Source organism: Chrysoperla carnea, chromosome 4, assembly GCF_905475395.1.
Source record: "Chrysoperla carnea chromosome 4, inChrCarn1.1, whole genome shotgun sequence".
NCBI classification, from domain to species: domain Eukaryota; kingdom Metazoa; phylum Arthropoda; class Insecta; order Neuroptera; family Chrysopidae; genus Chrysoperla; species Chrysoperla carnea.
In genome coordinates this window covers 62020493-62038131 of record NC_058340.1, presented here as the reverse complement: position 1 = coordinate 62038131, position 17639 = coordinate 62020493, and the positions used below count along the sequence as shown (strand labels likewise).

At 28.7% G+C, this 17639-nt stretch overlaps 2 protein-coding genes across 2 annotated transcripts; one reads left to right on the top strand and one right to left on the bottom strand.

Moving 5' to 3' along the window:
* Nucleotides 1–8118: 8118 nt before the first annotated feature.
* LOC123297515 (ubiquinone biosynthesis protein COQ9, mitochondrial) lies at nucleotides 8119–12396 on the top strand. Its single transcript, XM_044879209.1, has 5 exons — nucleotides 8119–8173; nucleotides 10906–11240; nucleotides 11400–11609; nucleotides 11670–11879; nucleotides 12119–12396. The coding sequence occupies exons 1-5, from the start codon at nucleotides 8119–8121 to the stop codon at nucleotides 12152–12154; spliced, it is 846 nt and encodes a 281-aa protein (XP_044735144.1). The 3' UTR covers nucleotides 12155–12396.
* A 3460-nt stretch (nucleotides 12397–15856) lies between these two features.
* LOC123298836 (suppressor of cytokine signaling 6) lies at nucleotides 15857–17078 on the bottom strand. Its single transcript, XM_044880931.1, has one exon. It carries the CDS (start codon nucleotides 17076–17078, stop codon nucleotides 16089–16091), a length of 990 nt encoding a protein of 329 aa, XP_044736866.1. The 3' UTR covers nucleotides 15857–16088.
* Nucleotides 17079–17639: the final 561 nt, after the last annotated feature.

The window sequence follows — 17639 nt, the reverse complement described above, 5'->3', positions numbered from 1 at the left end:
TAGCCTTGAATGTTGAATAATTATATTAAGAAAGCATTCCTTTATGCAAACAGTTACTTCGTAACCTTAAAGCTGAATAAAATTATCGGATTTTGACACCCAATTCGAAAAATTTTGGGACAAGACAAATTTTTTTAAAATAGGTTAATAGATAAAAAACAGAGAAAAGGAGTTTTTCGATTTGGAAACAATTCGCCCAACCTTCTGCACGTGGTTTTGAGACAATTAATCTTGGCATTGTTTTCTTTGGTGACGTTTTCTCGAATATCTCTGCTTATATTGTTTGGATTGAGGCGAATAAACAAAAGAATTGTTGGTTATGAAATTTTGCACTGAGCTTGCTTGCTATCGAATTCTGAACATGGCAAAATAGCCACAAAATCTCAAGAAAACCGCAGTTATCTCATATTTTCAATTTCCGATAACTTATCGGAAAATGAAGGAATTGAGTTGAAATTCAGGAAAAAATACAAATTATGATTATAAAAAAATCTGTTAAATTTTCTACTTCCATTCTTTAAAATAGCTAATTTTACAAAAATTGACCAACCTATGCTTTGAATTTAAATTATGTAAAAATCCTAATCGTTTAATGATCAACAGGAATTGATAGTTGATGAAAGGAAAATAATTTTGTTTCCTCTACACTGAGCTGTCAAACTCTACGTTATTAATCGAGACATTGGACCTTGGGCTACTAGAAACGGTTAAATTAAAAAATTTTTGGGTTTCTAGCTGGGTATTGGTAAGGAGGTCAAGCAAAAATTTTTAATTTACATTCCAGCAACTCAAGACCCGTATTGTCTTATCACCAATAGGTTGATACCACCCATTAAACGGCGAGGAGTTTTACATAAAAACACACGTCAGCTCCTTAACTATACTATTAATTATAGTTTTTAGTTTTTTCTTAAAAATTCCATTGACTTTTAAAAGAATTGACCCTAGTTACGTCATTCTTTTATACTCTCTGTTTTAAAGAAATTGCTGCCACACTTGTTTTGCATCACACTAAAACTTGCATAATTTTGTAAAAATGTCTTTATTGGTATTAATTTAAAAATATTTCAAAATTTTAATATCCTTTATAATTTAATTAATTAATTTTACTTAATTTGAAATAATAATTAAAAAATACATAAAATATGAATACAGAACATTGATTTTACGAAACAAATACATGCAAATCGTTTAACTATTCATTTAAACAAATTATAACGAATATGGCTTTCAGAAGTCAGACCAATGACTTTTCGAGTCAATAAATTAATGACTGGTTAGCAATGATCAATTAGACTAACCTTACCTAGTCAATAATATTGAGGCACTATTAGTAACTTCAGGACGTACATTCATGAGACTTGTTAATTGAAAAATAAAAAACCAACATTTCTGTCTGTATTGAGCAAATAATTTTTAGAAACATAGTGAATAAAACAGTTCAAAAGAAGAGAATGCCATATTTAACAAAATCTACAATTTTCACAAGAAACATTTCATCTTGCTTTGTATCCTAGCTGGGAAATTCTATGCAATTCCCTACCAATTGAGTCCTCTCGCATACTTTAAAATTTTATTTGGAAAAAAATTATGCAAACAATTAGTAAGAATTTTATGAAAATTTACAAAAAACACGGTTTTTTAGCATATTAATCAGTTACGGTTTTATGAACAAATTAACCATTTGTTATGTTATATATACTTATGTAGGAGATAGTTGGCTAGGTTTGAAAAAACGTAATCTAAATTTTTCTAAATGTTGTTGTTCTAAGCTTTCTGAATAAATGTCTCAATAAACAAAACACCTTCTTATTTTTTTTACCGGAAGAAGGTTTGACATCTATTTTATGTATATAAAATTAGTCTGTCATCGAAAAAATGTTTTTTACTAAGACAGACTTCATGTTTTAGGCTTCTTTTTCGGCACATTCAAAATACGCCTGATAAAGCAAAATAAGGCACTGGCATCCGGATTTATACTGGTAAAAACCGTGGACCTTGTTTGTGTTTTCGTGTGGAGCCCTTACTTTGCATGGGCGCCCTTTTCCTAAAAACTTGCACAAAATTATTTATTACATTTAGTTCCATTTTTCTCAAAATCTTTAAAAAATGGTTATTTGAAAGTTGGTAGCTAGATTGATTCTGTTTTCATCCGATAACTGAAATTTTGAATTCAGTAGAATTTTACTTTTTTAAAGCAAATGGCTGTTTTGAACCATTTTTGTGAATCTGTAGAGGCGACTCCCAAGCAATACATAATTATTTTAAGGAGTATAAAAATTGGTTAAAATACTAATTCGATGATTTCAAAAACTATGTATATTGGATAAAAAATGGAAAATATTTCTTTACGAGTGGAGAAAATGCTTCCTCCAAAACTCCAAAACTGTTAATTATTTTTCGTTGCGTCTATTGAGACATTTATTTAAAATGCTTAGAAATACAAGTATCAAAAGTTCAGACAATTTAGCAGGAAGTAAATTCTCATAACGTTTGTAAGAGCTTATTTTGTTTTTTTTATCCCTAAGATATTGAGCTTTTTTACAAAAAAAGATTAGAAAAGGTTTTCTTGATATATAAAGAATTAGGTGGCTAGCTATATATTTTATTCTCTAATTTGTTATGAAAAAGCAAGAAAAATTAGGCTCTTTATTCCATTCAATTCATTTTCCTAATGATTTTTAATCATTTCAGTGTAAATTTTGTGTGAATTTACAGCAATGTGTTATCTTAGAGGGTGTCGCAAAACTTTTCTAATGTTTTTTTACTATTTCATTATCCAATCAATTAGCTATGGACAATATAGTCAAAAGTATGGTCTACCTTAACAACCTTCCCATATATCACCACAATTAAATTACCACATTTAAATATCATTTTCTAAGGAAATGAATTTTTGTAATTACCTATGCATTAGTGGTTAAATTTACTAATCAGCAATTTAATACTTACGATTTATTATTATAGCTACATGCACTTTCCAAAAGTGAGAAGTGTTATTATTTTCACTTTATATAATTAATATCCTTTTTATGAGTTGTGGTTTTGAAAGAAAAAATATTTTTTACTCCCATATAGAGAATTTAGTGGTCCACGAGACCATTGCAAAATTTCCAGGGTATCTGTTATATTATGTTATTCATGTTTGTAAAGAAGATGTACCATGATTCCCTGGAAACAAATGACCCAAGTTGAAGCAATCAAGAGTTCCGATGCGGAAAAAAACGCTAAACATTCAAAGCAATTCAAAGCTACACCTGCCCATCACAACTATTAATTAAATTAATTTTGTGGCGACGGCGGGAATCGAACCCGCTACCCTAAGCATACCGCGTCGGTCTAGTTAAAGACGGGTAATTATACAATTTATCGACCTTAACTGTAAATTTTGTTTTTAAATAACAAATAAAACCAAAATTTATTATTAGAAAAACAAATAAAATGTCAAAATATCACCAGTTTGTGGAGATGTGTTTGCATGTAGTGTAGATTATTTCATTAAGAAACTAGTCGAGGTGGTTTTAGCCTTTAGAGTCCAGATCACCAACTTTCTGAATGAGTTTTTAAATAAATTGATAGCACAAGTCAAGAAACAGCAATAACAAAAATTTTCAGCAACGTGGGATATTTTTTTGGCAAATATTATGTGTTTCTGAATTCAAAAATTATTTAGTGTAAAATAATAGGTACCTTTTTTGCCCACCTCAGTAAGTAGGCATAAGAATCATTATGAGCATACCGAGATAAGAATAGGACGGGGCAGCAAACCATCCCTTCCCTGGACATAGATTTTTATATATTATAGTTAGTAATATTCTTTAAAAATCAATTCATGCTATGAACTGATAAGAGATAGAGGAAAACTTAATTATAAAGTTGTTCTTTATAAAATAACACACAACTTTTTTATTTTTTCGTACGATTGAAAACGAAAAGTAAAAATCTATCCTATATTCGCACCGTGCGTGAGTTTTATTGGAGGCGTTTTCATAGTAACGATACACTAATTATAGAATTGTATGGATGCATATATAATTGTATGGATTGCATTTATGACTTACATTGAAAATTTAACATTATTGTCTCACAAATTTAAATAAATAATTATGATAATTTACATTTGAAAAATAATATTTGTGCAATTTGATTTCTTATTTTCACAATTTTTAAAGCATTAAGTTTAATTAATTAGTGTTTCTCAATAATTTTAATTTGACATTTTCTATAACATTAACATGTAAAGAATTGCAAATTAGTCATAACAGCGTCCTTTATCGCCAAAATTTTTTAGCTGGATTGTTTAATTAAAATGGAATAATGAATGACCTTAAATTCACAGCATATCTAATTTAATAATATAGATCGATTTCTCATCCTCAGATCCGCACCATTATAAGTATGAAATTTTAAATTGATAGGATATTTTTTTCAAGAAAACATTTAGTTACATAGGCATTTTCACAGCCTCACAAACAATTATCGGGATGAAATAATAACTTTTTATCGGAAAATATCTATTTACAGTTATAATAACCAAGCAAAGCAATAGAATAATCAATCAATTTATTTTAACTGTTAAAATTTGCAAATTTGCAATTACGTCATACGATTTAGCCTGTTATGCAAATCTAGTTTTTGTTGATATTATGGACTAGAAAACGTTGGGTTATTTGTGGTATAATAACAAAAATTCCAAAAGGTTACATATGAGTTCGTCCCAATTTCTTAAAAAATTTAAACTAGAAAGTATTTGTTTTCTAGTCCAAGTATTTGCGAATTTATAATTTAATTTAAACAAGTGAAAACAAACAATCGACTGAGTAAATTGTTGAAATACCATGCATAAACAGTGTTAATTACTCTCATGTTATCATATTACACATACATACATATCACACATACATAACTAATATTCCCATATAATACATACTATACACTTTATGCCTAATTTGCGCCCTTACGGGTAAACAGTGTGTTTACGAAAAAATGTTTCAAACAAAAGTTGGTTATTTTTTTATAAGGAATATTTTTTACATTTAAACTTTTGTTCTATCTCTAACGGTTTACAAGATGGGTCTTACGGACCCAAGACCTACTTGACCTATGTTGCTCATTTACGAACTCGACCTCACTTTTTACGTCGTCAAAAATTTCAGCTTTATATCTTTTTTCGGTTTTAACTTATCGAGTTGACAGACAGACGGACAGACGGACAAAAAACCGAAAATGGACTAATTAGGTGATTTTATAAACACCTATACCAAAATTTTGTTTATAGCATCAATATTTTTAAGCGTTACAAACAATTGGGACTAAACTTAGTATACCTCGCATGTTACATAAATGCATGGTATAAAACTTTTTATTAATTATATTTAGGTAACATTGTCACTTACAACTGATATTGAACTTAAAAATATTTATTTCCGTTTTTCAAAGGTTATAAAAATACTATGTATTTTAAACAATAGAAAACAATTAATTTTATAGTAAATATTTAACAACATATTAATGAATAATGTCAAATAATAAACGACCCCGTACACGAGTCACGACACATGCGAGTTTGGCCTTTATATATTGCAAATAAAAGTCCATAAAATCACGACCTCCAATAATAAACAGATGTTTTCATATAAAAATGAAAATATATGTTTATGCCGCAATAGATTTAAAGAAAAGTTAAAATACAAAAAAATGTTCCGTTTTCAAAAACAAACTTTTGTTTGAAGAGTTTTTTTTATAATTAGTGGATTTGCCAAAATTTAGCAGACATAGTTCCACTGTCGTGTTAACGTAGGCCACTGTTTTTTCAAAATGAAATTCCCTGAATTTTCCATGCTTTCCAGGTGAATAAAAGCTCTCTGACCAAATTAGTGCTTTTAAATTGCTTTGAAAGAAAGTGGAATTAAGTAAATTGCTTTGAAAGAAAGTTTTTTTATTGTTTTGTAAAAAAAAATTAAAATAAATGCGTAAATGCTTTTGAAAATATACATCTTAGGCACTTGTATTTATAAAAACGTGTGATAATTGAATATCAGAAAATTTGTAAATAAACAAAATGCTTTAATGCGAAAAATTTGTGAAGCAATAATCAATAACTATTGTCTTGATTTGAAAACATATTTTTCCCCATCAAAGCAACACCGAAATACAATGTGGCCACAAAAAAATTGCCAAAATAGAAAAATATCATGGACCGCCATAAGTGGCACACATAAAAAAAAATTTAAACTTGTAAGATCGTGGTAAAGTGCGAATCAATAAATCACCGGGTTAATTTTTGAAGAATATGCGGTTTATTGACGAATGTATATTTATATTTATAGGGTAAGTGGCACTGAGCATGATGGTGACTAGCGGGATTATACAATTTGTAAAACTGTCCACAGTGCTGGATTTACACTAGGGACAGTCGGGGCTAGTGCCCAGGGCGGCAAATTTTCTAGGGCGGCAAAATTTTGAAAGTGAGAAAACATTTTCTATACAATATATAATTAACTAATTCTTTTAAATAAAGATTTTATCTTTCAAGAAATATAATTTATGCATTATGTATCAAATTAAAATTTTGTATATTATAATATAGGAAATTTAAGTGAAAACTATTAAAATAAAATTAATTTATTTCCATAAAGGTTTGAACAAATAAAATTTGATACTTTTTTTTTCTGAAATTGATAAATTAATATAGTTTTTTTTGAAGAATTAAAAAAATTTTTTTTTCATGTTTATTGAGAACTGAGAACTCTAGACATAAAGCTGAAGATTTGCTAGTTGCTGTATTATCTGTTCTTCAGTTTTTTGATCTTGATCTCTCAGATTGTCGAAGTCAGTCATTTGATAACGCGAATAATGTATCAGGGATTTATTCGGGCTTACAGGCAAGAATTTATGAAATTATATTTTGCAGAACATGCTTCTTGTGCTGCTCATTCTATGAATTTAGTTGGAGTTGAATGCGCCCCAGAAGCTGCGTCATTCTTTCATACAGTACAAAATGTATACAACTTTTTTACTGCATCGACGCATCGCTGGGTCGGGGCTTACAGTCTCATACTGAAAAAAGAATTGCGTTAAAAACTTTATCTGCAACCAGATGGTCAGCTCGTTATGAACCGGTTCTTTTTTCTGCAATTAATTAGTTATTCTAATTCTTAAAAAATAAGATATCAAAACTATTAAAATAAAATTTCAGTCATAGGGCGGCATTTTCTTCAGTGCCCAGGGCGGCAGAAATTTAAATCCGGCCCTGACTGTCCACATTATAAGATTCAATTTTAGTTCTCAAAGGCAGAGTTTTTTTAACGTGCAGTTCTACACAAATTGTACAGTTATAGGTACTTCTGATTTGTGTAGTTTATTCTAAAAATAGCTTGATATACATCGAAATCGAAATCCCGAATTTGACAATTGTTTAAAGAATTTATCTAATTTGTTTATTAAAAATTTGGCCGTCCAAACATCCAAAAATCGACAAAATGATTAAGGCTATCATGGTGATGCTTAATGCTGCTTTTAACCAATGATTAACATCTTTTAAAAACAGCTTTCGAATAAAATTGAAAATCTAGACTGATTAATCAATATCTATTTTTTTTTTCATAGTCTAAAAAATAAATCATCGAGGTACGGGGCGCTGAATGTCTGGAAAGAGCAATTTAAGCGATGCCGCCTTTTGTATTTCCTATAACCGTATTGTTTCTTCTTGGTTTTAAAGTATTTGATTATTATGCATTTAATTTCATTAGATATTAATTATAATTAAATACTAAAGGCAAAAAAGAAATCGAATTAATTAAATTAAAATTCTTCACATTACTACTCTAGAAATAGTAATAGTAATGCTATCTTGTAGGAACAACTTGAACTTCAAGAATACAAGATTATTTCACAGAAATACTCATATTTTCAATGAAACAAATAAAATATTTTAAAAGAAACATAAAAATCCATAAAAATAAATAGACGAAATCATTTTTCAAAAAACAGAATTTTACATTCTTTTTAATATTTTTTGCCTCGTTAAGCTTGTAGCGAAAATACAGCTTAGGAACAAACCTTCTCTAATATTTTTAATGAAATTGATGAAAAAGTAAAAAGAAATGAAATTTGAAAATGGCGGTGTTTATAACAAGTAAATTTTCGAATACATTTTCAATATTGTTAAAACGTGAGTATTTACATTTAATTATTTTAATAAACTTTTCAAAAATATTTTAATAAATAAGATTTGACCTACCCAAAATATTAATAAATTTACAAAATTAAAATATAATGTAAGGTTAGAATATTTAAAATAGCTAAATTCTAAGTATATATAACTGTCATTTAAAAATTAAAAAAAATTAAATAAAAATGACCACTTTTGCGGGTGAATTTGAGAATAAATTGAAAATTATTTTACAATCGAAAAATATTAACGGTCTATTTGATTTAATTGTAAACGATGAGAAATCGTCGAATTATTGGAAAAATAATTGTTGGTCCTACACACATTTAATTTATGAAGAAATTACAAATGAAAATTATAAAACTTATATTCAGTGGGTTGATGCCTGCGAGAAAATATTACAATTAACAAGTGAAAATGGAACACCAGAAGAAGCGTTGTTAGAATTCATTGAACGTATTGAATTAGCTAAGGATGATAAAGAATTTATAACAATTATACGACTCTTAAAAAACGTTTTAATCCGTGTACAAAATAAACGAGAACGTACTTTAGAATGGACATTTACTGCAATTAAACGTTATGTCCGTAAAATCGATTGCCCGGAAAATCATAGTTTAGAGGGTAATGAAAAACTATTGTTAGACTCCGACGAAAATGTACATAAGATAAATGGAATTTACGATGCAGTTATTAATTTTACAAAATATTTTGTTAATGAAGAATTTATAGAAACGGTTCCTGGATTTCGAAAACTCTGTGCATGTTTTTTGTTACAAATATTGGATAAACCATTTTCTGCTTTAAACTTAGAAAATAAGTTTAATGCAAAAAGTAAATCACGTTTATTGGCTGAAGAAATTATGGCATTGCTATCAAAATTAATCAGCGATAAAATTGCGTTTCTAAATAATATACCAAGAAATGATAAACGTGAAAAGGATGTTTTAGCTGATACACCGGAGGAAGAATTCATAACAGATATCAACGAATTACCTTTACCTTGTTTAGGAGTCTTTTACTATTTATTATTCGCTGAAAGTATTGAATTCGAAACAGTTCCTTGCGTTTATTGTCCCATTTTTATACTACAACAGGGATTGCACCTAGCGATTGTTCTAATGAAAGAAATTGAAGAGTTTATTATTCATAAAGGCCTTTTATTATCGTATAGCCTTATAAAATTAGTACCTAATATGTCCCATGAACTGTTAGATTCTAATGTTCATGCTCAATTTATACAAATTTTAACAAATATAATGATTCATTGTACAGTAAAAGAATATCGAATGTTAGCAAAAGATATTTTCGATCTTTATTACGATAAATTTACAATAAAAGGTCGTTACCTTTTGATAACAAATATTTTTCAAATTTGCAAACATTCTGGAATGTTAGGATTATTAGTATCAAAATATAAAGATTCTTTAAATGCACATTTTAATTCGGAATTCATTCCACTGTATTTAAAGGGTTCCTATTTGAAAAATATTCTAATTAAATTTGGTTCTTTGTCTGATGGTGCCCGAACTGATTTAATGATAATCTCTGATCAAATATTAGCTTTATTAAATTTTTTAATCTATCTATATTTACGTGATAATGATAATCGTACTGGTATTTGGGATGTTACCGAACTAATACGTAATGAAATTTTATCGCCGTTAAAAGATGCAATCGAATTATCGAAGGCTCATTATGATATACGAAAGAAGGATATTCTTGATAATCAAATTGGAAAAGGGGATAGTGATATTGTTGATAAACGATTTTCAGTAACTATTGGTGGTGAAACATTATCACATTTATCAACGACAGACCAAATAGCCGCTATTGATTCAGCTTTAAATGGTTTCGATTTAATGGAAAGTTTACGTGTACGTGTTAATGAGTGTATTGATGCAAAAATATATAGTTTTAAGAGTTCTACATGATTTTTTTACTTTATTTATACTTTATTAAAAAATATTTATTAATAAAATCAATTTTCCATATTAAAAATGTATTTTTTTAAATTTAGTTACAGAATGTAAATCAGAATTGTAAAAGGTATGAGTTCTAAAGAACATACTCAGGCATACCAAAGTAACTTTTGACCGTGTCACCCTGGCAATACTGGCTCAACTTCTCTAGCACAGGACATACAAAAAAGTTATTAGAAACTTTCATCGCTAGACTTGCTAAATAACCCTAAGATACGACAATCTGATTGATTTTGTGATTGAAAGTTTCTGAGGTATCGACTGAAGAAATTATTCAGGAATACCCTCGTATAAGATGTTATACGATATCGCAGAAACTACTATTCTTATTACCAAAGAAGTGCGATTTTCGTATTTTTTGGGTCAAAATTACTCTAGAAAATAACTAGCTAAACCGCAGACAACAAAAATTTGCCGATTTTTGCAATTTTCTTAAGAGGTATTATTGCTTATTGTATATTTTCAAAATTTGAGAAACTATCCAAGTAACAAGAAATCGAGATTATTTAACAATTCCTTGGGTAGAATTCGAGATATCACTTGAAATCCTGCCCGGAAATCTTTTATTTCGGAGCGATGCTGAAAATATACTCATCTTATCATTTAATGATCTGAATTTTTAGTGTGTTCTATTTACCTTAAATAACTGAAAGATATAAAAGTCAAGTTGCAGAGATATTGATCGATGAAATTAATCCTGGATTAATCCTGGAATTTATATACTATATAAAAGTTTCGTTTATTTTGCAGACTCACGAGGCATTTGTATATCTTCATACAAATTACAAGAAACTGGAACACCTAAAGGTGATTCTACGACTACTCTTGAAATAAAACCTGAACCAATTACTACAGATGACAAAGAAGATGATAACAAATATGAACAAGATATCAAAACCACCATCTTAAACGCTTCATTACCTTTTGTACATGAAATGGGATGGTCACGTAATGCAATTATTGCCGGAGCGAAAACTGTTAATTATCCTGGTACAATACATGGTTTGTTTCCATCGGCCGGATCGGAATTAGTACAATTCTTTTATACGCAGTGTAATACTAAGTTAGCAAATGAACTTAAAGAGGTAAGACATTATTAGGAAGTCTTCTACAACTAATTAACCTAAGGACGTCAAAGCTTTGAGAGCTGATATATTTTAGATTCAACCCTTAATTTTAATTATACTATAAGAATCATGTCGGGTTCTTTCTTGTATGCAAATTTTCTATTATTCTCTTTATAGGAATTTGGGGATGTCAAAAAACAACAATCAGGGTCTGAAATTGCGAGGATAGCAATTGAAAAACGATTGAGGATGATTATACCTTATGAAAGTAAGTGGACACAGGCTATAGCAATTATGTCTATGCCTCAAAATGTACCCGCAACACTTGCAAATTTAATGACATTAGCTGATGATATTTGTTACTACGCTGGTGATCGATCAGTGGATGTAAGTTTATGTTTCATACTTTTTTGGAAAGTTAACTAAAGGTTCCATCAATTGTTTTAGCTTACATGGTATAGTCGCCGTATTGGAATTGCTGCTATTTATAAAATGACAGAATTGTATATGGTTCAAGACACTTCAGAGGATCATACAGAAACGTGGCAATTTTTAAGTCAACGAATTTCTGAAGCGTCTGCTGTGAACAAATTCATCTCGACATCTGATACCGTTAGTAATCAAGCCAAGGAAACTATTACGTCCGCAATCATTATGGTAAGCTTGGCTTGAAAATTTTAAATCTTTAGGTCTAAAGAGGCAGAAAATCATTTCCTTTCACATAATAGTAGGTGCGACCCGAATACTTTTGTTGGCCAAAAACGTGCATTCTTATTTTTTACTTTTTAGTGCACATTAATTACTAATTAGTTTTGGAAAAGTTTTTCTTTTGAAGTCGGTTTTCTTTTTGTTAAAAGTTTTTTTTTATTTTATTAAAATTTTGTTTTCCTTTTCAGGCACGTAATATGTTGGGGTTGAATTGGAGAAGATAACGGTATGAGTGAATGTAGTATTAGATAAATTTATACATAAATGTAAAACGTTTATAGGTTATGTTTAGTATATGAAAAAATACAAGCCACGAATTTTTTTGTTATCGCATGCTTTGTTTGTTTTGTTTTTTTTTTTTTGAAGAAGAAGAAGAAGAAGAAATAATTTCTATTTATTTATTTATTTGTCAAATCTAAGCTTAAAATGTATTCTGAAAACAAGTAAATAAAAGTTTATGCATTAATTTTGTACTTATATTCAAGTGGCCGAAATTTTAAATTATCAAAATCTAAATCCAGATTCCCCACTTCATATAATTCATTCAAATCCCTATCGTATTATGTTAAACAAATGGATTATTATTTTAAAAGTTAGTTTAAGATGAAACTCCAGCGAAGTGAATGGGTAATGACTTAGTCGTAGATATGAATGACTAAAATTGTAATTTTTGCTATTTGTAGTAATACTAGTAGATGGGAGGATGAAGTCAGGTAGGTAAGTAGATATGCAAGAAGATCCGCACCCTCAACCTAAATCTAACCTTCTTCGTATTCTTTACGACTGACAAGAGAGACTTCAACCTTACTTGTGGAGTTATTTTACATCGGATTTTCCGGAGTCCAACTCAGATGAAAAGATGTATCATCCGCCTCCTTACACCTCCAGCCCAATGAGAGGTATATGTCTTTTGAATTTGGAGCTACTGATAAGCACCCGCCCATCACTAACAGGTTTTTGTATTCCTGCTTTTTGTTGGTGAGCCAGAGAGACCATGTGGCATTGATACCAGCTATCGTTTGCTTAGCTTGCCTGCAGCCTGCTGTTCCTATCTATTTCTTATTTATAAAATCACACACCCAATAGTTGAGAGTAGAAATGGCCTGTCATTTAATAATTCTCAGATGTGGTTCCAAGTAGTGGCTCGGGAGTGCAAATCTGGGAGCATTTTTGGCATTACGAGTTAAAAAAAACAAATTTTTTACTTTCAAATAGTATATATTCTTCATAGCAAAAAAGTGAGTGGATTTCTTTAAATACATTGTATATAATTTAAATACTCTTAACGGTTATACATACAAGAGAGAATATATATATATATAGAGAAAAAAAGAACGACAAAAGTGGTAAAATTTATCCATATTGAAATATTTGACTGATCTTAATAAAATGCTTTAAAAATAAAATAATTATGTTGCAAGAATTCTCTCATTAGGTTGTCTAAGATTAGTCAAATACCCAAATAAATACAAAATGATTATAATAAAATCATATAAAATTAAAACGTATAACAAAGTCAAAAAATTAAAACAATTCTTGAAATAAAATTGTGTTTGTATTATGGCCAATAATAATTTGTGCTTTTATAGTTGAATAGAACCCCTTAGATTAAACAATTAAATAGTATTGCAATTAATCCCCTTAAATTATCTTCTTAAAATTGAATAATTGACCATTTTTAAATAACTCACCGCAGGAGCGGATTTACGAAATTGCCGCCCATTGGCATTCTGAAAAGTATGTAGGAATATTTAAAACTTCTAAATAATGTATAGGGTAGCCAAAAATTTGGTATCACTATTTTTTTGTTGGGTAAATTACCCTTCGTTTTTAAAAGTTGACAAAATGTTACTAAAAAAAGTTACTCGAAATTAACAATTATGACTCTATACAAAATATCAAGATGATCTTTCCAACTTTGACAATTCCATTCTTATTGAATCTTTATCCGAGAAAATAAATTTTCTGTTTAATTTTCTAAACTAGTCCACAAAAAATTACACTCTCGGATAGTACATGTTAACTGATTTATTATTATTTTCTTATGTTTTTTTATAATTAGAGTTTTTGTTCAAATAAAAAATAGTGCTATAATTAAAGTGCACGGATCTTCTTGATATTTTGTAAAGAGTCATAATTTTTTAATTGCGAGTAACTTTTCTTAGTAACATTTCGCCAACTTATAAAAAAGAAGGGTAGTTTACCAAAAATAAAAATAGTGATTCCAAATTTTTGGCTACCCTATACATTATTAAGAAGTTTTAAATATACCTACATACTTTTCAGAATAAGCAAAACTTCTTATAAAGAATGACTTTTTTTCTTAAAATGCAAAATAAGGAAATTTACAAGTATAGTTACCTTTATCCGGGGACACACTGTATACACCCTCCACACTTCAGCCAATATGATTGATAATTATTAACGGAAATAATATTCTATTTTATGAACTGTCTTTACGGTTCTATGTATCGAAATTAGAAAAAAACAATTTAAAATCACTAAACATGATTACTGTTAATTTTTAATTTGCAACATATTTTTTGCTTGAAGGATGTCTGTAATAATTCAAAATACATGTTTTCGAGGAAATTTAAAATTAACAGTATATTTTTTACATAACCAAATATTTACATATGTAACTCTTTTATCAGCTTTAAAAGTTACATACAAAAAGTTGAAATAACATTACATATTTCATTTAAGTCTTATTCAATTTCATAATATTCTAATGACAAAAACTTAGACATTTAATAAACATTTTTACTACCGACGGGGTTCAAATACAAATTTATATAAAAATTAATATATCATGTCTCTTAATTAGCAACATATATTCTTATAGTTAATATTACACAGACTACAACATAATTATTTTAAATTAGAATGAAATTCTAACTCGAAACAATAGAGTTGTTTTTGATTCAGAATATAAAAGAAAAATATATTCAAATAAATAGGAAAATTTTCGTTAGCATAAACAAACAATTAAAAATATCAATAAAATGATTTTTTTTAAATAACGTCCCAATTTAAGGTTTTGTGGCCAATATTATATATCTACGATATTTGTAAATAAGTGAGTAAGTCAATTTTGACCAAAATTAACTGAGTATGTTAAATTAACAGTGATGTTACTCTAAGTGTCAAGGAGTTTGTTTATAAAATTAAGTTAAAGAGATTCGCGATTTTACACATTCTTAAAATGGAATAGTTGACTAAGTCAAGTGTATGAATTACTAAGTCTCTCAAAATCTCCATTATAAAAAATCTTAAAATAATAATCTACGAGAATCGATTAACATCAACGACACCGATCCCTTTAACCAATAAACAAACTGTGCGCTCGTATCGGTAAAACATAACCCACCAACATTTTAAAATTTTGAGAAAAAAATTGTGACGTTATATTAAAAAAAATGAAATATATTTTTCATTAAAAAAAAAACATTTCGTAAATGAAGTGACATAAAACAACGCTAAATAAACATATTACATAATAAAATAACATGGTCTTTATAAAGATACGAGTGTTCATCGTAACCTTTTGGAAGTTTTATTTAAGTTGAGAACTTTATTAAAGGCCTTAATTCATACAAAATATTCCGACAATCAAGAAAAATTAATTTCTTTGAAGTTATTGTTCCATTATTAATGCGGTAAAATGCAGTTTTCAATTTATCCAGTCAAATTACACTTTGAAGGTTACAAAAATATATTTCTATATCTCGAAAATGGCAATGCTTATGAAAAAAGGTGTGGAGACACTTTTGGTAGAGAATCGGATTATCTATAATTTTGCTGTGAAAATCATCGTTTTGCTGAAAAACGCGAAAAGCCTATTTTTGCAAACTTCCCCCCTCAATAAAATTTTTGCACAAGGGGTATTGATGGAGACTTTTCACAATTCATTTATAATAGTATTCTGAACATTTATACCAATTTTTAGCTCTATGGGAATTTTTGTAACCTTACTTATATTTTACGGACTAATTTGACTGGATAAAATGTAAATTTCAAAACATTAAAAAAATACATAGATACTTTTGTTATGAAACTCGTGAACAAATTAGGACGTTTAATAATGTTCTAGCTTTTTTTACAAACGTGTTATTTAAAAATTATCCCAAATTTATTGGGAATGTTTTGAGATATATTTTAAAAATAAGCTTCCAGCAAATAATGTTGCAATGTTGGCGGAATTGGTAATTTATTGATATTATCCAAGCCAGTACATTGACGAATCACAAATCGACATAAATATTGTAATGATTTTACTTGAGTGAATCGTGATAATGGTTTTGTTAATCGCACTGGAAATGCAGGTTGTGTTGGGGATCGAGGCCGTGAATAACAAAATACAGATGATTGCGATGACGTAATGGAATGACTTATTAATTCTTCAATACTTGAGAATCCTTCATGATCGTAGAAACTAAATAATCCTGAATTGTGTTCAATTCGACTATGTAATGTTTTACCACAACTACGAAAAGATACGCTTAATAAATAATGATCAGCTGATGAATCGCGTATTAAAAATGTACCCTCCGGTTGTTCCCGTAACTTATCTTCAGCTTCATGTGGTGACAACGGACCCCAATACCAGCCCCAACGTGCTAAATTAAATAGTTTATTTGTCAAACCCTCCTGTGTTAAGTTGCCTCGATAATCTAGAAAACATGACGTTATTACGTCACCATCTAAAGAGTTTTGTGATGAATTATTTTCTTCAGTTGATGATGGTACTAATCGATAATCAGCGTAATTTGAATCCATTTCAGGCAATCGAGGTGGAATTTCAGGCAAGGTTGGTGTTAGGCAAGATTCTTGTTGTTCTAAATCATTTCCACCCCAACCAACTGACGAATCATATTGATTACTATTTGTAACTTGTATTTTTTGTTTAGATCGAAATATATTCCAATTATCTCGAATCTGTTTACGCAAAGATTGTAAAAGACCAACACGGTTATTGTTGCAATTACAGGAGGAACTTTCATTTTGATCACAGCAAAAAGTTTTATTATTTGATGTTAATTGAGGTGATTTTTTTCTATTGACTAGGCTTTTCTTTAAATAGGATAAACTAATTTTTCTTCGAACTCTTGTTGATGACTCACAATTATCAGATGTTTTTGTTTCCATTATGCTTACTTTATTTTTAAGGCACTAAAGTTCAAATTACTTTTTAAAAATTATTTTAATTTTAACATATTTTTAATTTTTTATATAAAAGTTTCTTATTAAAAATGTAGAGTAAAATCACTTTCTTCAAAAATATATAATCTATTTTGTAAATATTTCCAAAATAAAAATTTATTCACTCACAAGAACGTCACTTGGATTTACTGATAAATTTTCTGTTTTGTACCAACATTAATGAACTGTCATTTTATAAAAATCGTAAATGGTAGCAACACAGATAATAATTTATTACATAAATAGATAGGCAACTCTACTGTACATGAAATGTTATCCAAAAAGCCCCCTGGAGTAAGGCTCTTACAATAAATTTTTCTTTTCGAAATAAGGCTCTTACAATAATAATCTTTTCGAAAAATATTTTATTAAAAACAAATCGAACCGTAATCAATTAAATTAATAAATAATACGACGAGAAATATTTGTCATTATTCTTAAAATGGTAGCCAACTAGAAATAGATATCGCAACAGCGTACAAAAAATTCGCAATCCGCTTATTATAC

Bases quoted from the DNA above. Each gene is read 5' to 3' on its own strand.
- LOC123297515 (XM_044879209.1), top strand. From the start codon at position 8,119: ATGGCGGTGTTTATAACAAGTAAATTTTCGAATACATTTTCAATATTG. The intron at 11,241-11,399 runs GTAAGACATTAT...TTCTCTTTATAG, and splicing joins TAGCAAATGAACTTAAAGAG to GAATTTGGGGATGTCAAAAA. The intron at 11,610-11,669 runs GTAAGTTTATGT...CAATTGTTTTAG, and splicing joins CTGGTGATCGATCAGTGGAT to CTTACATGGTATAGTCGCCG.
- LOC123298836 (XM_044880931.1), bottom strand. From the start codon at position 17,078: ATGGAAACAAAAACATCTGATAATTGTGAGTCATCAACAAGAGTTCGA.